The 22,724-nt window shown below is 46.0% G+C and overlaps 1 protein-coding gene across 2 annotated transcripts; it reads left to right on the plus strand.

The window, feature by feature from the left end:
• The first annotated feature begins 526 nt into the window (after nucleotides 1-526).
• LOC137142936 (dimethylaniline monooxygenase [N-oxide-forming] 2-like) lies at nucleotides 527-17,330 on the plus strand. Of its 2 annotated transcripts, XM_067532465.1 has the most exons (8): nucleotides 527-664; nucleotides 2,420-2,608; nucleotides 5,103-5,265; nucleotides 6,812-6,954; nucleotides 7,711-7,910; nucleotides 9,279-9,634; nucleotides 11,631-11,703; nucleotides 14,084-17,330. In XM_067532465.1, exons 1-8 carry the CDS (start codon nucleotides 533-535, stop codon nucleotides 14,436-14,438), a joined length of 1,611 nt encoding a protein of 536 aa, XP_067388566.1. In that variant the 5' UTR covers nucleotides 527-532; the 3' UTR covers nucleotides 14,439-17,330. The 2 variants fall into 2 exon arrangements, with proteins under 2 accessions (XP_067388566.1, XP_067388567.1); XM_067532466.1 differs by lacking the exons at nucleotides 527-664; nucleotides 2,420-2,608; nucleotides 5,103-5,265 and having other exon boundaries at nucleotides 6,854-6,978.
• Nucleotides 17,331-22,724: the final 5,394 nt, after the last annotated feature.

The following is a 22,724-nucleotide window of genomic DNA, read 5'->3' on the forward strand; positions in this document are numbered from 1 at the left end:
AGACTCCACCCCCCAATTCCTATCCTGCAGCTCCCATACATTATATCTTGTCCCCTTCCTAAATCACCCATTCTCTGCATCCTGTTCCCATAACCACACCCTAACCTCATACTCCTTCATGGCCCACCTACCCAGCCTATTCAGATCCTCCTTCTCTTACGCCCCTCTCCTTCCACTCAGCTTGTGATCTGGAGCGCCCCACATGTAAACCACTCCCCCCCACAAAGCTTAGTTCTTCCTCAGCATCTTCCCCACTGTTTATCCCACCCTGAGGGGGCATTTTGGTCATCAGAAAGGACTATAGGAGGCAACTGAGGAGCATGGTACTGCTGGGAAGCTCACAGCCGCACTGATAACAGTCAGAGCTCACCTGATCCCTCCAGACTAGGTTCCATCCTCCTCCCCCTTCCTGCAGAGCCAGAGCCCAGGACCCACTGACTTGAATACCTAACCCATTCTGCTGAAGCCCCATGGACCCTCTTTGATTCCTTGCCCTGATAAGGCTGCGTGATCCTCCCCGATACAGGAGACCATGGCCCAGAGAGTGGCTGTGATCGGATCGGGCGTGAGCGGACTGACCTCCATTAAGTGCTGCCTGGATGAGGGGCTTCAGCCCAGCTGCTTCGAGAGAAGCGATGACATCGGGGGGCTCTGGAGATTCAAAGTAAGTGGGAATTTCCTAGACTGTGATGTTGGCTGTCTTTGTAAATTGGATCATCCTCTGTTCTGCCCTTCCTGAAGGGCCTCAGAGCCCTTCTGCTGTAGGGAATGGAGGGAAGCAAAGAAGAGAAACAGTGCGTGGAAAAATCCTAAATGGAGCAGATGGAAGAGGGGGAAGGAGTAGCCTGGTAGCACCTTCCATCTGCTTTCTGGCAGCTCACAGAAGCTGTTCCATGCAAACTGGGACGTGTGGTCTGATCAATGGAACCAGAAAAAGAGGGTCACATTTCATGAGGAACCTAGTTTGGTGAGATATGAGGGGTGCAGGAATGTAAGCCAACCCCGGCTGCTTGCGTGCACACGCCCTGGAGCCTCAGTATATACTCCCGGCCTCTCAGCATGCCTAATACAGATCTCTTTCCTGCAGCTCCAGAGGGGTAGCCGTGTTAGTCTGTATACAGCAAAAACAACGAGAGTCCTGTAGCACTTTAAAGACTAACGAATTTCTGCAGGCATAAGCTTTCGTGGGCTGCAACCCACTTTGTCAGATGCAAGAAATAGTTGCAGCCCCCGAAAGCTTATGTTAAGTGTTCGTACAAATAGATGTTAATTTTATACTTCGTTCAAGGGGCCGAACCCAGCCTTGATGGAAATGTTATAGACGGAGGTTCTTATCACCTTCATCACCAAAATATCGGAGCACTTTCCAGTCATGCATTAAGTGGCATGACACAGCTCTGCCACATATGGTTTGTTCATTCTCTCATCCGCTCCCAAAGGAGACAATTGTGTGAGCCCTGGAGTGTTTTGATGGTTTTTTTTTTTTTTCATGTAAATTATATGTACACTGTGCTGTGTTTGACAGGAGCTTTCTACCATATAATGCCAGGGATGAAATTCTGCCCTAGAAGAGTAACCTCATTAGATAGCAAAAGTGAATGATAAATTATACCTCATGCTGCCATTCATCCCATTAAAAATGGAGCTGAATTATGGTGCCAATGTAAATAGTCTAGGGACACTTGAGCAAGCATGCAATTCTATGCTGATGAGCTGAAGCAACTATTACATTTCCTGTATGTCCGCCAAAGGATGAAGAAGGCCTAAGGACACAAATGAGTCTTGCAGAAGTCTTGCAACATGGAATTTTAGATGGCCAAGAAATAATGACTTGACCAAGCTTCAATGAACCAAGCATGCAAAGACAACTCGCAATTCATAAGAGTTGCTACAATTGCAGCCATTCACATGTATTGTTATTTATTATTTGCATCTAGACACCCCAACAAGGTCCCATCGTGTTAGTACTGTACGTATACCAAGTGAGACATCCTCCAAGAACTTAGAAAATCGAAATAGGCAAAATAGGCAAAGCACGGGAGAAAGGAAGTGGCATTATCCCCATTTTATAGATGGGAACAAGAGGCCCAGCGAGATCCTCAAAGATATTTACGCTCCTGACTTACATAAGGTGTCATAGGCAGTCTGTAGCACACATCTCCTGAATTCCAGCCCAGTCCTAACTGCAAGACCATCCTCGCAAAGGAGAACATCTGCTGCAAAGAAAAACTTGTGGCAAGAGAGACCACTTTGGCTCTGTATAGGGAAGCTTAAACAGAAGCAAGAACCCACATAATGTATCAGGCTATCACAAACCTTCAGACTCGGTGAGCGTCACACAACACGGAAAACCTTTGTGGATTTGCACTATCTACTAATATTTTAAAATGCACCTTTCTCTTTGACTGTTGTTTTCCAGGAAAAGGTAGAGGAAGGCAGGGCCAGTATCTACAAGTCAGTGATCACCAATTCCTCCAAGGAGATGTCGTGCTTCAGTGACTTTCCAATGCCTGAACACTTTCCAAATTTCCTGCACAACACCAGATTCCTGGAATATCTGAGACTGTATGCAGAGCGCTTTGATCTTCTGAAATACATCAGGTTCAAGGTAGGTCCTATTAAACTAGGGCCCTGCTACATTATTTCCTGTACACAGAAGCCAATTTCCTACTTTGTCTGTATAACTTGTCTCTTAGGTTAAGGAAAACAGCAAAATAAGAAAGAACAAAAGTAAAGTCTCCATGAGAGAGCACAACTTGTCTCTTCTGTGACAGGCTTGTAACAGATCTGCCTCACAAAATGGTAGCTTCCTCTGCAGTGGACTGACTCCAAGAAATTTAAAGTTGCAGTACAGAGAAAAAAAAATCAGAATAGCTAGATACATACTGTCAGCCACTGATTCTACATGTGGGTCTAGAACTACAACTGCATGCAGTGGTGTTGTAGCTGTGTTTGGTCCCGGATATCTACAAAACAAGGTGGGGGAGAGTCATATCTTTTATTGGACCAATCCGTTGGTGTGACAGACAAGTTTTTGGGCTTATACTGAAGAAGAGCTCTGGGTGAGAGACTCAAGCTTCTGAGCTTACAAATAGAAGTTGGACCAATTAGCGATATTACCTCATTCACCTTGTGCCTCTAGAACTACAGCTGACCTGGCTACCAGACAACAGATGTTATGGACCAGTGTTATGGGAGAGGAATGAGATTGTCACAGGGTGACTGAAAAGGGACAATGCAGCCACAGGGAAAAAGGTAGCGGGGGCAATGCCTGGATTAGATGCTAAGCAGATTCAGATTCAACAGGGCAGATGGTAGATCAAAATTCTGACAAGGCCTAGCGAGCGAGAGAGAAATTAGCAGGATTCTGGCATTTTTCTCACTGATTCTGTCCCATCCCCACCCCCTGCATTTCTACCCCACAAAAAGCCCAGGAAGTCAGGACAAGGAGCAATATAAAGAGATCAAACTATTGGATAGTATAAGGAGATCAAAGCATCATTTTTCCTTGGGTTTTTTAAATTGCTTTAACTCAGATGAATCCAACTCCTTCTATTACAAGGGCCAAAGTGCACAATTAATTGGGATCGGTTGTGCTTCCTAGGGGTACCCAGGGCTGTGAAGCACCTCACTACCACCTGCCCTTAGCACAAGGAAGCCCTGATTGTGCCTGCTGGGCATCAGCTCCCTGACACCATGGGCAACATAAGCAATGCCCTCTAGGTCTGCCCAGGCTCCACCGTCTCTCCCACAGGTGAGCAACAGGAGTATTCCAACCTCCGAGCGGCTAGCCCCCCCGGTCACTGGACGCCCCCTGCTTTACTGAATCATTATGCATATATCTGACCCTGGGGATCCCTGTAAAAACCCTCTGCAGTCCCAAGGCCTTCAGCCATGCTCTACAGTCCCCATGGCCACAAAAGGTCCCTGGATCCAGAGGTGGAGTCTACAAAACTGGGACCATGTTCTACGATCACTCCAGAATGGATCTCTCAATGATGAGATTGCAATCCTTGTGCACATGAACCAGTCATCCTGTGGGACTTACATCGGCCTAAATGTTTAGTTACTGTGCGTCCACATATTCTGCTTCACTTTTGGGGTGTTCCCGTTAAGATTTCTGTGGCCTGAGATTCAAAGTACCCATTACTCTCACTGGTCATGTGAAAAGGTGGGTGCTCAGCACCTGGAAAATCCAGCCCTGAGTGCTGAGACACCCAAAACTGAAGGGCCGTTTGAAAAATGTTGCCCTCTGGGCAGTTACTGTCGCATTCACCATCACTTCACTTCTCACGCCAGGACTATTTCTGAGCTTTGTTTTGGTGTTTCCACATGCAGTTGGCCATTTTGCATGCACAGGTGCAGCAATTGTGCATGCAAACAAGCTGCACAGTTGCAAGCTAAGTTATCGGAAAACTTGCCTCTCTCAGCTCTAATCTACACCAGGCTTTTAGCCAGAATTTCTCACGGTTGCAACCAGCAGTTCAACTCTGCTACTGGTCACAACAGTGGGAGACCTAGTGTGACAGGACATTGGTGTCAGGTGATATTTTTACCACCCTGTCACCCGGACCTGCTCTGAGCAGTGCTAGGCAGCTGATGATAAAATCCGCTGGCAAAAAGAACCTGATCAGGCTGGCGCTGCTATCATTGCTACCACCAGTGGAGCGGGAGCAATGGTAGGAAACTTTTGGCATGACAACCTAAAGTAGACACAGCCAAAATGACATCATTAGGCACAGGAGTTAACACCCAGTTAAGAAGAACTGGATCAATTCACTTGTCTCTGAGCCGTTTCAGGCTACAACAGTGCTATCTTCCATTCACAGCTGGAAGGTTATGTATGCAGCCAGAAGGGCTACAATCTTCCTTTTTAGTTAAATGACAGCTTGCATTGTGGAAAGTCTGGATCTGTCAAGACAGATGGATAAATGTACCCATTTCTGACCTGTAAACTACATGGTGGACATTCTTGCTTTAAGTCAAACCTGAATGTGGAGCCCAGTTCACCCCTAGCTCCTGAGTCACAATACATCCGTCCAACCTCTAACACATGGTGCTGTGGCCAAAGCAGTGAGGTCTTTTCTCTGGTTTACTTTCAGACCACTGTCATCAGTGTAAGAAAATGCCAGGATTTCTCTACCACTGGCCAGTGGATTATTGTCACCGAGAGTGATGGGAAGCAAGAATCCACCGTGTTTGATGCTGTGACGGTTTGCATGGGGCACCATATAGAATCCTATGTCCCGCTGCAGTCTTTTCCTGGTAAGAGCTGTGTTTACAAAGCCTCCAACAGGGTCTGTTTGGGTTCCAGGTTAACAAGCTGCAAAAATGGGAACAGCCAGTGACAATTGTTTTCATTCCTTTATTGGGGTGAGAGCTTGTGGTTCACTGCACGACCAGAGTTTAACAATTCCCCCATAGCCAATTATTCTTTTTTGTCCCTCTTAAGGTTTTCTTCCTTTTGAAGCAGTACAGTTATTGGATTATCCAAGTCACTACTTCAGCAAGCATTTGGGCTTTGCCCCCGTGTCCTCTAAAGCCAATGGATATCTTTCCACTCACTTTAGTGGGTGCTAGACAAGGCCCATAATGTCGCTTGCTTTCCTGATACATCGAGACAAATATATAACAGCACCTCCGCTGCCATGTTTTCCATATTGCTTCTTTTTTTCTCTGCTAGCTTTCTTCCTCCTTCCCGCCCTGAAACTTCTCTGTACAAAGCTTTAAATCATAAAAATATCCACCCCTCTGATATTTTCAGATCATTCAGTAAAGTGTAGCTGGAGTTCAGTTTTGGACAGAGGTCGGTTCAGTTTCTGCTTTATCTGAACGGTTTCTCCGGGTACTGAGGCAAGATTGTTGGCACGATCGAAGTTTGGCACAAAATGCCCATCAGAAGTCAGCTAGACCTTTGAGTGGATTAGCTGAACAGACCAGGCACAGTCAAATATTTGATCCATCCTTAACGCTTGGCATGGGCCAGCTGGCATCCCCACCCAATTAACTCTCTGAGAGCGAGAAGGGACTGCAGAGAAAGGGCTCAGACCTCTATAGCAATGAGTGTATACTCTGGGCAGCCAAGGAGTGAGAGGTCCACCTTCCACGCCCCCAATTCTGGACCAGATAAGGAACATAACAGCTGCTGGGATAATCAGAGCAGCTGCAGCCCTGCTGTTTTATACCACCTGCAGCCAGCACTCTGCCTCGCCCCCGGCACATCTTTTCCCTACCTCCAAAGAATGATATGCAACCAAGGGGGGGGGGTCTCCAGCTGCCACTTTCAAGCAACATTCATCCCATTCACTGTGTGAGCAGCACACAGCAGGTGAAAGAGGGGCTGGGGGCCACCCGCAATACAACCACGAGTGAAAGGCACCACTCTTCATTTTTATTTCTGGTAAAGCATAACTAGACGTCCCCTCAAGCCCAAAACTCTACATCTCAATGTCTCTAAGCTTTGGGAGGCAGTGGGAGGGTTAAAAACCTGGATCTGAATTTTATTTTCATAACCAGTGAAACGAAGTGACATCCCCACAAAACCTGGATCTAAACACCCCAGCATTTTAAGATGCTCCAAATTTGGATCTGTGGATAGGTCTACACTGCAATCAGGAGATGTGATGGCAGCATGTAGCTGTATCTCAGCTAGATCAAAGCTAGGTGGAGTAATCATAGCGGTGAAGCCATAGCGGCACAAGCAGGTTAGCCTGCCCACCCGGGACCTTGGGTAAAATCAGGCACCCTAAGTGTTAGCAGTTTAAAACCCATCTCTGCACTGTGATTCCAAACCTTCCTTCTCTCCTCATAGGCATTGAAAAGTTCAAGGGCCAGTATTTCCACAGCCGGGAGTACAAGATCCCCGAAGGGTTTCAGGGGAAGACGGTCGTGGTGGTTGGAATGGGGAACTCTGCATCAGATATTGCCGTGGAGCTCTGTCAGAGAGCCAAACGGGTAGAGTGACAGATGGCTATTCTTGTGAGTTGGGGGGAGGGCAGCTGGCTGGCAGCACTTCCAGAGTGAAGTAAATTGCATGCCCCATCAGTATACTGTGGCACAAAGAATTATTAAGAGTGGTGGTTACCCAGAATACACAGCATCCCATGGCATTAAAGCCCAAATCTTTGCTTCTCTGGAGCAGGGAAAAAGGCCTCTAAAGATCGGTTGCTATTGTTATTATAATTGTTTATTCTTTGTATTTCAGTAGGGCCCACTGGCCCCAATTGCGATCAAAGCTCTGTTGTGCTAGGCCCTGTACATACACACAGAAAAAGGTTCTGTAAACTTGACAAACCTACAATTTAAAAAGACAAGACAGACAAAAGAGAAAAAAGAGAAAAGAAACGTTGATATCCCCATTCTACAGATGGCAAACTGAGGCACAAAGAGAGAGAGTAATTTGCCCAGGATCACAAAGTTACAGCTCATCCCTTAACCACAAGATCACCCTTCCTTTGAGACAGGTACATCTAGAATACAGCATCAGCCTCCAAAGCAATGAAAAGCAATCTCTTGAGGGTGGGTTTTTTTCCCCAGCCCCCTTACTCTGTCCTGAGACACTGTTTCTATGTTGTTTTGACTTCAGTAGCCTCAAGCAGGAGAAGATGTTCAATGTCTGGAGATAAACCTAGGCTGAGATTTGCAACACATATCATGCTCACGCTATGGAAGACTTTCAGTGTTTAAAGTGGATTCTGTATTGCCCTGTAGGTTTTTCTAAGCACCAGAGGAGGCTCATGGGTAATGAGCCGTGTATATGACGACGGCTACCCGTGGGACGCCGTATTTCACACACGATTGAGCAATCTGATCAGAAATACCCTGCCTTGGCCCCTTTTGAAATGGGTGTATGAACAGAAGATGAACCAATGGTTTAACCATGAAAACTATGGCTTGGTGCCTCAGAACAGGTACTGCTCACTTTTAACATGCAGCTGACTCATGGGTAGCTGGAGAGGAAAAGGAATCTGAATCATATAATTATCATGGGGCCATAATCTGTTCTCACTCCTGCTTCACTCATTCCTTACTCAAGCTGAACTCTTACTGAGTAGAGGACTGGCAAGACTAGATCAGACCCTAGCCCTCAGTCTGATACTGGCCAGGACCATATGCTTCAGGAGAAGGTGCAAGAAACTCTATAGGCAGCTATTATGAAACATCTTTCTCATGGGGAATTTTCTTCCTGACCTCCATTGCTTAGTGGTCAGATTATGCTCAGATGCATGAGAGTTTACAACCCTTAATATATTATATCCTACACTTCTGGATGGTCTCATTAACCAGACACATGTAATTCATCTTTAATCCTTCAACAAACCAAACCAAACCCCCGCAATCTTAAAGCCTCAAAACATAGGGGTGGTTTGAAATCTGGATTCAGATGTGACAGGTTGGATCTATCTCTGCTTAAAATGTCAGGAAAGGGTCCAAGATCAAAACACGTACATTGTCCAGTAAACTAAATGTTTGGGGGGGATTGGGCCCAGGGGATGGCAGGAGAGTTGATTTTGTTTAAACCAACACTTTCCTTGGCAGGTGTTCAACTCTATCCTAAAACTATTTGGAAAATGCTCTTGGGAATCCAAGTCCTGCCAAGAAAGAGCAAATATTTATTTTGATTTTATAAAACAGTTGATTTAAGAAAACATAGTTTTTCAATGAGGCAAATATTAGACAAAGGAGAAGAGTCTAACAGCTTAAATCCATGGAACTAATCTCCTTTTGGTGCTGAAGGAAATGCATCCATTTAAACGAAAATATCAAAAATGTCTCCCTTGGATCGCCTCAAATTTTATGTGGCCAGTCTGAGACACCTGAGGCCTGGCTTTCAGACCTGTAGCACCTATTAACTTATTTCAGATGGAGTTGTGGTGCTCAGCACCTCTGGAAATCAGGCTGGGGGTATGCATCAAATTAAGCACTTAAAATGGTGGACACTTGAAACATTTGACTTTAGCATCCAAATAAATCACCATGGTTGCATTGAAAGAACTGACCCCCAGGGGTGGAACCTGGAATGGCTGTATGATTCAGGGAAGCTTTATTACTGGGAGCCCACTGACCTGTTAAAATAGGGATAACAGGGTGTAAAATGGAGTTTATTAACGTGATCTTTCTACCCCAAGCTTCTTGTCTGTAGTCCTTCCACTTGCTGATCTATATGCATTTTGTCAGCTCATTTCAATCCTTCAGTCTCACCCTTCTCCAAGATAGACACTGTATCCTTGGCACCTATTCTTGATGGATGCCTCCATCATCATCTTGCTTCCTTCCAGAACCCTGATGAAAGAGCCAGTGTTCAATGACGACCTTCCAAGCCGCATCCTCTGTGGCAGCGTGATGGTGAAGCCCATCGTGAAGGAGTTCACTGAAACCTCCGCCATCTTTGAAGATGGGACTGTGGGGGAGAACGTGGATGTTGTCATCTTCGCCACTGGCTACAGCTTCTCGTTTCCCTTCCTGGAGGAGTCCATCATCAAAGTTGAAAACAACCAGGCCCCTCTGTATAAACATGTCTTCCCCCCTAAGCTGGAGAAGCCAACGCTGGCTGTCATTGGCCTCATCCAGCCACTTGGGCCCATCATGCCAACGGCGGAACTGCAGGCTCGCTGGGCCACAAGAGTCTTTAAGGGTAAGTTGATGGGCATGGTGTGATACACACAACATAATCTCCCACAGGGCACACGTGGAAGCCATGAACCAGATTTAGCCTTAAGTGGCACAACGGCCACTGAAATCAGTAGTGGTGACCTTTGCTTTGGGGTTCACATTGGCTTATCGTGTCTGCTGAAAGGTGCTTAAATGCTTGATTTAGGTCAGAATTATGTATGGGGATACAAGGCAGGGAAAAAATGGCAAAGGAGAGCAATGCTGGTTCTAAAGACAAAGGTTTCACATTTGTTGACTCCTGCTCATGGGATGGACTCCTTTATATCCCTTGGTAGCATGCTCAGACTGCACAGACCACTTCTGAATTTTTTTAACAGTGAGGGCAATTAATTGCTTTAGTCTAGCTCAACCACAAGTTATGGGCTGGATGCAGGAATCTCAGAGTGAAATTCTCCGGCCTGTTTTCTGCAGGAGTCTGACAATATGATCAAAATGGTCCCTTCAATCTTAATACCTATTAATCTATAATGTAGCTGGCTGCCAGAGATCTGGAAGCAGGGAACTGCGGTGGCTGTGTTCTTATCCAAGCATGTCACTGCAGTCAATAAGAGTTAGTAAAAGAGATCAGAGAATATCAATGGAATATGATCATTAAAATAAACATGCAAAATTCAGGGCTGAGGGAGAAATCAAAAGCTGTGAGCTGCAACTTGTTTGACCTCAGGTTGCTAATGCCACAGAAATACAGCTGAAAGCATATTTACCTGGGAAGGGAACAAGGCTACGCTTCTTACAGAGCAGTCTCCTGAAGTAGCTGTTTAGTGTCTGCTGCCTTCATCGCTGATATCTTACTTCTCTGATGAGCTCCTAAAGCAGTCAGGCGGTCAGAATGAACCAAAGTCCCAAGAGGTAAACTAAAGCACTCATCTCCAGAAATGTAGAGATTGATCTCTGAGTCCTGTTCATAACAGATAGGCATTCCCAAATTAGCTTGACTATTTCCCAATGTAAGTTTCACTTAAGAATGAACAGCTTTGCTATTTTTCGAAGCAGAAGTGTCATCAAGTGGCTTATCAAATGGTTCTATCTCCAGCTCTATCAGAGGGTCTTGGCCAAGTGATCTAATGGCCAATGAGACCATTTATCCATCTGTAAAATTTGTATAATATTTGGACATTTTTTTCCCTCTTGAAATAAGTATCAAGACTTAGTCAACCTCTTGGATCAAAACTTATCTTAAGGCACAACACATCTTGAAGCTGAAAGAAAAGTTTGTACATGTAATTGTTACATGCATCCATAGCAACAATCTTGCAAACAGATACACTGGAATTCTGTCTCGTGTCGCCATCTGTAAGCTTGCAAGGCCTTGATGGTGCTACAGAAAGAAAAACTGCTGGCAGTGTATTGTAATTTATGTACTCCTCCTTTTAAACTAATATTATAAAGGAAAGGTGAAATTAGAGGAGCAGAAAAAGCTTTTCATCCTCTCCTGAGAGTTTAATAGTTTAAACAAAACTCATCTCTGAGGAGGTCAACTAGAAAAATGTAGTCTTGCCACATGATTGGTTTCAGCCAGCCATAAGCTAGGATTTGCTACTTATATATAACAATATCTCCCCATCTAGTCAGAGTGCTCTGTTGTAAGATTTAATAAGTGTTTGTGGAAGCACTGAGGCTCAGATCCTGCAAGATATTCCACTGAAGTCAGTGGAAGTTGGGAGCCGAAATACCTTGGAGGATCTGAGCGTCAAAAACGTGAGACTGATCTGGCATGAGGGCAGATTAAGTGAATTTGTCTTGCCACTGTCCCATGGCAAAACTAGAGCAGCATGATAGAGAATTCGGTCCCCTTTGCCGCAGAGGCCTTGGCAAAGCAACGCTTTTAAGCATCTAGAGTGGAAAGTGCATGTAACAGCTCAGGGCAGGAAGCTTCCCAAATCCAGATCTGTACTTCGAAGCTGAGGTCCATCTGTAACTCTTGTTACTTATGAGTAACAACCACTTTCATTGTCTAGGGCTGAGTGAGCTGCCCTCGGAGAGCACCATGCTGACTGACATCGTCAAGAGGAAAGAGAAGAGAATCGAGTGGTATGAAACATCACCTAATTTGTGTTACTCCTCCCCACTCATCACGGGAGCAGTTTATACACAGAGAGGAAATTGTATGTCTCCTTCCTCTCGTGGTGCCTCTCAGAACACACAGTCCAAAGTCTCCTAGAAGCTTTTGGCTGGCATTCCTGTCTCCATGTGTTTAAAATATACTCCATCTGCTCAGTGACTAGATCATGGGCAGGCAGATATTACAAAGGCCTTGAGTACTTGGGTTCCCATCATTTCTTTTCTGGCTGCCAGGACTGTGTGTTTATTCCCTCCAAAGTGGATACTTTAACCACACTTGTACAGTTCCACTGCCCCTAGGAAAAGGTTTATGGAAGCATGTCTATGGCATACACTTGAGTATTCCAATATCCTTACTAAGATTGCTAATATCACTGATCCTTCCCCTGGGAAAGATTCTACAGCTTCTTGGGTTTTGACTAGCTCATCAAAGTTCAAGCCTAAAATAATCTGACAGCCAAAATATTTGCTGAGCTCTCTCAGATAAGTGTATCTTTCTTTGACTGTATTAAGGAGTTAACTAATGCATGGGTCAAGCTCAAGAGACAATTAGCCAGTGTCTCCATCATCATGCCAAAATAGCCAAGGATGCCTGCTGCTTTTTGCAACAAAGATATATTTTCTGTTCAGCGCAAGCATGAGAATAGCATGACACCTTTTTAGACCGGAAGGACTCTCCTTTAACTCCGCCACTGCCTTCTTTAGATCCAAATGGCCTCCCTGGGATCTGTCTGTCATCTCTCTTCATCTAGGTCTCCAATTCCTGCCCCCTTTCGTTCCCGTGTAAGGGTGGCAGTGGGTTTTTTCCTCATTCAAATTGGTGGCTGCTGGATATTATAGTCGTCATCCTTAAACCACATGCTTTTTTGGTCACTCACAAATCCTTATCGGAGAGTCGCTATGAATATCCCCAAGGGTCTTTCACATAGTTTATTTTGTTGATCAGAGAGAGACACCTTTAGAAGGAAGCTACACTGGAAGATGGCCAAGCTCACTAGTTTCTTTATCCCGCAAAAATATGAGGCTTATCCCACATACTGGTCCTCAGGAAATATACTTGCGTCAAATATCTGAAGTGCCAAGCATTAAAGGCTCAGCAGGCTGCTGAAATCAGAGCTGGAAGTTTCTCTGTCGTGTCCAAGCACTGAATGCATAGCAGTAATTCTTTACTTCAAGGTCTGGTAATTTCACAAGCTGTTGGCTTAGGACTGAAAACTTTTCCATTTTTCTATCGCTAACCTGATGTCACCTGGAGTGTAAATTTAACACTTGATAGTTTAATCTCCTGAGGGCTCTAATACCCTGATCTAATTTTGGTTGCTGGGTTTAGTACGCAAGTGCTGGGTATATGTTGGTGATCTGAGATATACAGGAGGTCAGACTAGATGATCTGGTGATCCGTCTAGATTTAATGATATATTAGTTATAGAGTTTCTCTGGGGACTGTATCCTGTAGGAAGATGGTGTTAATATTTTCCATCTCTGACTACTACGAGGCTATGATTCTTAGGCTTGTTACCATTAGCCAGATTTTTAGAACAGCATTCATGGAATTGCTTGCAAAAACGTGTACATGTTTGTACCCACCACTCCATCCAGAGTGGCACCCATTATATGTAGGTAATTTGAATGCGCACAGTTCTGAAAATATGTCCCCGGGAGCCCATAATGGGGACTTGACTGTCACTGCCCGGGATTAAGATTGACTAAAATATGACAAATTCACTAGGCAGGACAATATTATTTATAATGCAAACATGCCTGCTTCTTCAGCCACAGTATGTAACCTGCTGTGTTCAATAAAACATGCTTCGTTCTCTGCAAATTTGGGTTACAGTTTTTTGGCATGGAGGCAGCTCTAATTCAGCCTGCATTGCAATTGTGAGATGGGACTGCAGGCTGTGTCGACCTACCCGAAGTAGCTCTGATCTAGCGAGCCTGAGTAACAATAGCAGTGTAATCATGGCAGCTCGAGTATGTAGCCAGGGTCATGGGCAGGTGGGTCTGGCCCGAGTAGCTGCCCGTGCTGCAACAGTTTCACCACTGTTGTTACTCAAGCAAGCTTTGCTCTAGCTGGATGCTACAACAGAGAGCTGCAGCTCCCCACAAGCCTATCTGGGGGGCTTCTTGTGACTCTGAATCCCATTATTTCTCAATCTCTCCATGTTTGTCTGCTTCCCTGTCTCTCTTCCTCACCCGTTCTTAAGCAATAGGTCAGAGGGGTATTTGCCAGTTCTCTGCATGATGCCCCGTTAGCGCTGCATGAATCGGGAGCATCAGGTTGAATGTACATGGGTCACTGAACAATTCTGAGAGTTGTGAGACCTCTCTGTCTTTTCCGTCCCCTAAGGTTTGGTACCAGTCGCAGCCAGACGTTGCAAACCGAATACATTGACTATCTCGATGAGCTCGCCGAGGGATCGGGTGCAAGACCCAGAATTCTTCCGCTGCTTCTGAAGGACCCCAAGCTGGCCCTGACGATTTTCTTTGGTCCCTGCAGCCCCTTCCAGTTCCGCTTGACTGGCCTGGGGAAGTGGGATGGAGCCAGAAATGCCATCCTGACACAGCAGGCGCGGATCATCAAACCCACAAAAACGCGAGTGGTGCGCGATTCTTCAAACCATTCCCTGGTTTCACACTGGTTTCAAATCCTAAGTCTTCTTGCTCTCTTGGCTGCAATTTTTGTTAGTCTCCAGTATCTCTGAGCTCTGTAATGTGCCAGGTTCTCAGAGATGTGACATGATGCTCAGTCCTCTATAAAAGTCTTTCCCTTAAAAATACCAACCTCCTTGCCAGATACCAGACCACAGGTCTGACCCCCACAGAGGTACTGAGCCATCTTTAACTCCTGACGGGTGCTTACAAACATTGTGGGTGCTCATCGTCACTTTTTAAAATCAGGCCATTTGAGTTGAGCTCTTGCGTAAAGCTATGGGGTGAGATTTTTTTAAATCAAGCTATACAGAAGGACAGACTAGGTGGGGTGGACCCTTCTGGCCCTAAATTCTGATCAAGCTGCTCCCATTTAAATTAATAGGCGGTTGTGTTCCTAAATCCCTTCGTCAGCTTAATTTGGATCTGCTGATTTGGGCTCTAATTAAATGCTTCGGGCTTGTCTATACACAAAAGTTGTACCACTTTGACTATACGTATATCATTATACCAGTACAACCCTCAGCGTGAGCACAGTTTTATTGGAATAAGGCACGTTTCCACCACTATAGCTTCATCCTATATATGGGAAGGGGAATAATCTATATTGTTATAATTGCATCCACACTGGGGGTTGTACTGGTATAACTATTTTAGTAAACAATCACTCACTTCCTTACCCAACATAATTATATCGGTCCAAAAGCTGAATGGAGACTGGGTCTTAGTGTGAGAGGCCGTTTTCGTTACCCAGACCCTCTGCATTTCCTGTTTGAAAGCAAGGCCTGGAATGATAATAGGGACAGAAACACAGACCAGATGCTTTTTGTAAGCCAGCAATTGTAGACAAGACCCTATCAATATCTGTAAAGTCTGCTATGCCCCTCCTCCCATACACAAAACTGAGGCCTACTCTTTAAAGTTCCTAACTGTACATTTAGTTTGACCTAGAGTTGGATCTGAAGTGGAACCTCACTCAATCCCAGTCAATCTCAGTCAACCCCAGTCAAGAAACCTCAGTCATCCCCGGTATTGAAAAGCTGGATAGAGTTTTCTGATGCACTCAGCATTGGCCTAACTCTCTTCCCACTGAAGTCAAGGATTAAACTCCCCTCCTGCACCAGTTGACTTCTCAAAGGCCTCGCTCTCCAGCGCTGACATCCAGGGAGTTGAGAGGCACAAGCGAAGCTCATCTTACACTTCAACCCTCATTAGCTTGGTCTATCATAAAACACCTCATTGAGTAACATCCTGTCCAGCCCCCATCACCGCAGATCTCCAACACTTAAATAAACCATTTGTGGGACTGACAGAGTAGAAAATCTGCCAAATGCATGGTGGGTGGGATAGCTCTTGTAATCTATTCTGGCCTTTCCATGATTCATGCGGAACGTTGCCAGCTACTTGGCCTGCTGGGTAACTTGCTTCTTATTTATTGAGAAAAGATACAACAATCTGCATCACTCATCAACTAACTTGTTGTGAAAGGGCCATAAACAGTTGGCGTAGCTCTACTGAAGATAATTATGACTTTACCTGAATGGAGTATCTGGCCCAAAGCCGAGACAATAGCTGTATTTTTGTTAGTATTGTATTAGTGACAATATAGTCAAGATTGAGCTGGGAGGTTTTTTTAGGTACAAATTTCTATCTGCAGTTGCTCATGATGAATTGTTTTCAGGCTGAAACTTGGCAGACTCCCAACTCAGTCAGAAAAAAAATGTCAGTTTGGACTTTTTCCTTTTTTTTTTTGGTGTTAATTACAGGCACATAAAACACGAGTTCACCTGAGTTCAATATGCATTTGGAGAGACTCTAGCAATTAAAAGCACTTTGTTTTAAGTGTAAAGTGTGGCTAGTGCCTTTTGAGGGGCCCAATTGTTTTGACTGTCTTTTAAAAAATACACAAATTTTAAGATTGACTGATATCTACACATGATGGTGGATGTATGTCCATTTTTGTAATATGCGTGGTATTGCCAATTACACTTCCACAGTGTTAACAAAACACTGATTTCCAAACATCTGCTATTCTTAATTATATGCTTAGTCACCATCTTGAATATAATGCTCATTGGCTTTGACAATAGCTTTTTATGCTAGTTTTATAATATATGAAAGGAGGGAGACAGGTGTTGGAAAAATTGTTAGATTAGAAGAGAAAGAGGGAGAGGGAGAAGTTTTTAAGACCTTCATAAGTGCTACACATTATAGTTATATAACCTCTATGGCACTTGCATAACTTTTATATATCCTCTTCTGGGTCCTGGTGGAAAAAGGACGGAAGCCTATGAAACGGAACAGTATTTGATAGTGTCTCTTTTTTCCTTAGTGTTTGCGGGAATTCATTGTAAAAACTCTATTTTAAAATGGTCCAATTCAGGAAGTTGCTATGTTAACTTTGGCCTTATCCACAGCAAGTTACACCAAATTTAACTAAAGATGTGAATTTAAACCGACCCCGTAAAACCTGTGCTAGCTTCTATATGGAACCTCTTATTCTGGTTTAAGAATGGTTTATTTCAGTTTAGTTAAAATGGATTAGGAAAAAGCTAACAGGCTAAACCTAACCCAAACTTGGCACTCCTAAAGCTCAATAATGGGTTTTCGATGGTTTCACGAAACCAGTTTAATTAAGCCAATTCCAGTTTCTGGGAAGACAAGCTTTTAATTCTGCCACTTGGAGCTATGCAGTAAAGTAGAGAATTTCATTATATGATCACCTGATACTAACTAATTGCATTAATAATAAGCACAGACCTGTGAAGGGTGTGGAAGTGAAACACATCTTACCTTCTCTTCAAGGTTGCTTTACTCTAGGAACCAAACACCTGCTTCTGTAATACACTATCTCTGCTAACGCCAATGATAATCAGGTGGTATTCCTGACCCATTGTGAGCGGCCAGGTCTTCACCGATGTACTGAACAAACAAGCAATAAAATGATTTCCTATGACCACCTAGCATGTTGTTCTTTGTTATAAGGGTTGCATGAAATACTTGCCATTAAATTTGGGGCAAAAAAAATTATAACCTTCTTCCTTTCAGCATTTCTCTGTCTCACTACCTGTCTCTCACCATAGCATCTGAGTGCTTTCCATGTGAAATTGATAAGAATAAGGAAGTCCTTGGTGGATTTAATAGAACCATAGGGTTAGAAGGGATTGCAAGGGTCATCTAGTGTAACCCACTGCCAAGATGCAGGATTTGTTGTGTCTAAACCATCCAAGATAGGTTGGCTATCAAGCCTACTTTTCAAAACCTCCATGACGGAGCTTCTACTCCCAAGGCAGTCTGCTCCATTGTCTGACTGTTCTCACCGTTAGAAAGATTTTCCTGAGGTTTAATCTAAATCTGCTGTGCTGTAGTTTGAACCCATCGCCTCTTGTCCTACCCTCTGTGGCAAGAAAGAACACGGAGTCTTTTGGGTAAAAATTCTGCTGAGGGTGGGGGTTTTGGTGGGGGGTTATTTGACATCTTTGGGTAGAAGCAGGTGTCAAATCTCAAGTCTCCCTGAATAAATACAGTCACTGTGATGACTGTCATTAACATAAGCTCTTTTCCTATGGTTTTCCTGACACAGATTCACTTTCCAGCTTTTACACTCTTCTGAAAAGGCCACTTCACCTCCTGCCATCTCTCTGCCTCTTCTTCCCTCTTCGGAACGTTCCCTTCCACCCTTGCTTGTTGTTAGCCTCAGGATTTGATTCTCCCTGTTTGCCGCACTGCCAGCCCCACAGCCTCAAAATCACGAGATGGGCTTTAAAATCATAAAATTGTCTAAAATAATAAATTTGCAGGCGGTTTGGATTTGCCTTTTGGATTTTGAAGCTTTCAGGGGAAGCCGTCCGCACCCCCAAAGTGTGCAATTGCTGGGTCACAATCCCAGCTTTGAATAACAAAAACATGTCCTGCCCCCTGACCGTTTGCTGAAGACTCCCCTCTAGCTCTGCCATCTGGTCCCCTCAGTCTCCTTCTCCACTGCTGTGCCCTCCCTCCTGCTCCTCACATTACCCTGTGCATCTAAGTTTCCTCCTGCCTCCACATCCTGCTGCACTTCCTAAATCAGCCTCCTGCACTCGCTCACTCTCCTAGTGCTTCTTTAAAAGGGTCTCTCCTGCTGCTCACAGTCCTTGCGTCCTGTCTAGCTCCCCACACTCCCTATTGGTAGCCATTTTGCCTGCAGGCATGACTTCTGTCTCACGGAAAACAAATGGTGGGAGGTGGCAGCCATCTTTCTTAGAGGCAGCCTCTTTTCCACAGCTGCATGGATAGGGAAATGTCAGCCATCTTGCTGGCAGCATTGGAGATGGTGACCATTTTAAATAAAGGAAAAATCATAAGTTGGCAGGAGGAAAAACACACCCCAAAATTGTTGAGAACACAACAATGGTCCTACTGGATCAGACCAAGGGTCCGTCTAATCCAGTATCCTGTCTTCCAACAGTGACCCGTGCCAGATGCTTCAGAAGGAATGAACACAACAGGGCAACTTATCAGGTGATCCATCCCTAGTCCTCCAGTTCTAGCTTCTGGCAGTCAAATATTCAGGGACACTCAGATCATGGGGTTGCATCCTTGACCATCTTGGCTAATAGCCATTGATGGACCTCCATGAACTTATCTAATTCTCTTTTGACCCCACTTTTACTTTTGGTCATCACAACATCTCCTGGCAATGAGTTCCATGGGCTGACTGCATTGTGTGAAGTAGTACTTACTTCTGTTTGTTTTCAACCTGCCGCCTATTCATTTCATTGGGTGACCCCTGCTTCTCGTGTTATGCTAACTGCAACAAACTGGCAAGAGTTGGCAACATTGTGCTGTGTCCCAGTGTACCCATAATGGTCTGTGAAAAGACCTCCATTGACTTCTTCGGGTCTTTGGAGACACTCCTCGTCTACATGGACCTCAATTTCTGGAAGTTTGCATTATTTTCCCTCTTTCTGCCCTTCTTTCCATCTTGGCCATTGTGTAATGGCTCATCTAACTTTAAGCTCAGCCTTTGTCCAACATCACCCTGACCCATCGCCCAGCTCAGCATCTCTCAGTCACCCCCAACTGGCAGATCCCATATCATAGGCCCTAAGGCCCTGGTCTGCTGACAGGAGTTCTGGGTCGCAGGGCAGAACAATCCCACTCCATCCTGCCCTGTCCGCCCAGAGTCCTGCCCACAGTCTGCCCCAGTCCCCACCCCTTCCCCCGCTTGCCGCGGCATCCCTCCTCCTGCCCCATCGCTTAGTTCCCCCTCCTCTCTTCCACAGTCCCCCTTCCCCCATACGGTAAGCAACAGCTAGAGGAGCTGAGCAGGGAGGGGAGATGGGCGAGCAATAGCAGGAGGATGAGTGGGGGAGGAAAGGAGGGACACACATGGCAAGCAATGGCGGGGGGCTGAGCAGGGATGGGGGATGTAGCTGTGGGGAGGCCAAGTGGGGAAAGTGGGGTATGGAAGGGGGGGGCTGGTAGTAAAGGACGTGGTGGTGAGCGAGGGCCTGAGGCAGAGTGGGGGCCACAGGCAGAAGAGGCGGGACAGGGAGCTAGACTCCCTGAAGGGAAGCTTTCACCCCACTGCCCATGGCCCAAGCCCTGTTAAATCACCAGGCCCCCTTAAAATGCTGGGCAATTGCCCCCTTTGTCCTCCCCCCACTTACTGGCAGGCCTGCTAAGGACTCAGATCTTTTTCTAAAGAAAGTCCCGCATACACAAAATGGTCTAAGAAATTCAGCTGCTGGCAGGAGTGCACAGGCTGAGATTTTGTGCTCAGCTTCCTCGATTCAGCATAGACAGGGCAGCCTGAGGGCGGGGAAGTCCTGCTGAAATGTCAGAGCCTTGCCCCAAACATGTCCCCCATGCTGGGACTTTCATGGGACCCAGCATAGGGCTGTGGGGTGGAGTGGAGTGTCCAACGCACATAGGACTGGAAGGGGTTACGGTGGCCAGCTAGGCCTATTAACTCCAGAGGCTGTCCCTTGAGGGAGAGCCAGGGGGCAGGGAACTGATTGCAAGCAGGTTCAGCTGGGCAGGAAGATGCAGGGTCAATAAAGCCAGGAAGCTGAGGACAGAGAGGGGCTGCAGCTGGGAAAGGACACTCCTGCCCTGGGAAGGAGGAGGGTTTGGAGCTGGTACACCCAGAGAAAAGAGGGGAACCAGGGTGGTAGGAAGCAATCCAGGGAAGGATTAATGAGGGCTGGGTTGAGGCTCCCTGGACTGGAACCCAGAGTAGTGGGCCAGCTCAGGCTCCCCTACCAGCCACCAAGGACATGGCATAGACTGGCAGGGCTGTGAACGGGAAGTCTGCCAGGAGAAACTGACAGTGTGTAATGACTAGAAGGGGTGTCACCCTCGAGCGATAATCCCCAGAGTGACCAGGAGGAGGCGCCAGACAAGCGGTGAGTGGTGCACCCCATGACGGCTGTCATCGGCAACCCTGTACAGGCCCTGTGCAGCCCCAGTCAGGGGACTAACCCGGGAACCTCCGGAGCTACAAGCATCGATCTCTCCAAAGCCTGGCTCTGCGGCTGAGGCTCACCGCCTCGGTGGGTCGGGCACGGAGAGGGATGCACCACACACTGACCAGGGTTCTCCACCTGCACTGGGATGTTAATGGCCCCTGCATAATGCTGCAGCTGCATGCAGGAGTTGCAGGGGGGAAAGAGATATTCCCTCCCCTGGTATCTATCGCAGCTTTACACAGCAAAGAGGCTGACAGCTGGATTTCTCCTTGCCATTGGGTTGGACTCTCTCACTAATTCTGTCCTCTGCAGTCTTCTCTTTTTGCCCCTTCGTCACTGAGTCTTTTCCCTTTTCCCTTCCGCAGAGGAAACCTGAAGAACTCCACCTAGGCTTGCAATGGAAACTTCCCCCTCCTGTGATGAGAGCAAAGAGGTGCAGCCCATCCCTACTCGCTGCCTCTAGTGATGAGTGATAAGAGGTAAAGTGTTTTTTCCATCTCCTGACACTGGAACAAGGAGCGTGAGGCATTCACAAGAGAATCAATCCTATGTGTACCAAATGCTGCTACACAGCCAGCAACCACGTGGGTTTATCATAGAATCTTAGAAGATTAGAGTTGGAAGGGACCTCAGGAGGTCATCTAGTCCAACCCCCTGCTCAAAGCAGGACTAACCTCAGCTAAATCATCTCAACCAGGGCTTTGTCAAGTCGCAGCTTAAAAACCTCTAAAGATGGAGATTCCACCACCTCCCTAGGTAACCCATTCCAGTGCTTCACCACCCTCCTAGTGAAAAACGTTTTCCTAATATCCAACCTAGACCTCCCACACTGTAACTTGAGACCATTCCTCCTTGTTCTGTCATCTACCACCATTGAGAACAGCCTAGCTCCATCCTCTCTAGAACCCCCTTTCAGGTAGTTAAAGGCTGCTATCAAATCCCCCCTCATTCTTCTCTTTTGCAGACTAAACAAGCCTAGTTCCCTCAGCCTCTCCTCATAAGTCTTGTGCTCCAGCCCTCTAATCATTTTGTTGCCCTTCTCTGGACTCTCTCCAACTTGTCCACATCCTTTTTGTAGTGGGGGGCCCAAAACTGGACACAACGCTCCAAATGTGGCCTCACCAATGCCGAATAGAGGGGAATAATTGCTTCCCTCGATCTATTGGCAATGCTCCTACTAATGCAGCCCAATATGCTATTAGCCTTCTTGGCAACCAGGGCACACTGCTGACTCATATCCAGCTTCTTATCCACTGTAGCCCCCAGGTCCTTTTCTGCAGAATTGCTACCTAGCCCATCGGTCCCCAGTCTGTAGCTGTGCAAAAACTTCAAAAACTTCAAAACTTCAAAAACTTCAGTGGCGCAATAAGCCTACATTAAGAGATAAACTGAATATACAGCTAGAGCACCTTAAGCACCTAGCTGCATATCAATCCCAGTCACGCTTGATCTGCAAGGAGGCCACAGCTCTTTGGCCTTTTCAATGACGCTGCTAACTCCTATGGGTGAATGGAGTCCCTCCATTTGTCATAAGGGGGCTATATCCTTTCCTCTGGATCTGTTAAAAAACAAACAGTGGTTAAAAAAACATACCCTACCACTCAACCTCGCCTCTCTCACACGCAACCCCTCCCGTTACAGTTATTTGCAGCACTGTACCACAAGAATGCAAGTCAAACCGTGATCAAAGCCCAGGCTGCACATATTGAGAACAGCCCCTGATGGAGCGCCTGACAGGGAGATGCAAACCTGTTTTGCAGGATTTTCAACCATCCTGGAAAGGAGAACTTGCTGGAGGAGCATTTCAGTGCTTAGTTCTGATCCTGGGCTTCAACGGCTGCTAAGCGGAGTTATTTCTAGGTGCTTGTTCTCCCCCGAGATAGCAAA

The sequence above is a fragment of the Emydura macquarii genome, unplaced genomic scaffold (genome assembly GCF_026122565.2).
Source record: "Emydura macquarii macquarii isolate MOO-44397 ecotype Brisbane River unplaced genomic scaffold, CSIRO-AGI_Emac_v2 contig_3287, whole genome shotgun sequence".
In the NCBI taxonomy this organism is placed as follows: Eukaryota; Metazoa; Chordata; order Testudines; family Chelidae; genus Emydura; species Emydura macquarii.

Excerpts from the sequence above, each read along its gene's own strand:
- LOC137142936 (XM_067532465.1), top strand. The coding sequence starts at position 533 with ATGGCCCAGAGAGTGGCTGTGATCGGATCGGGCGTGAGCGGACTGACC. Across the intron at positions 665-2,419 it reads GGGGGCTCTGGAGATTCAAA|GAAAAGGTAGAGGAAGGCAG; the intron begins GTAAGTGGGAAT and ends GTTGTTTTCCAG. Across the intron at positions 5,266-6,811 it reads CCCGCTGCAGTCTTTTCCTG|GCATTGAAAAGTTCAAGGGC; the intron begins GTAAGAGCTGTG and ends CTCTCCTCATAG.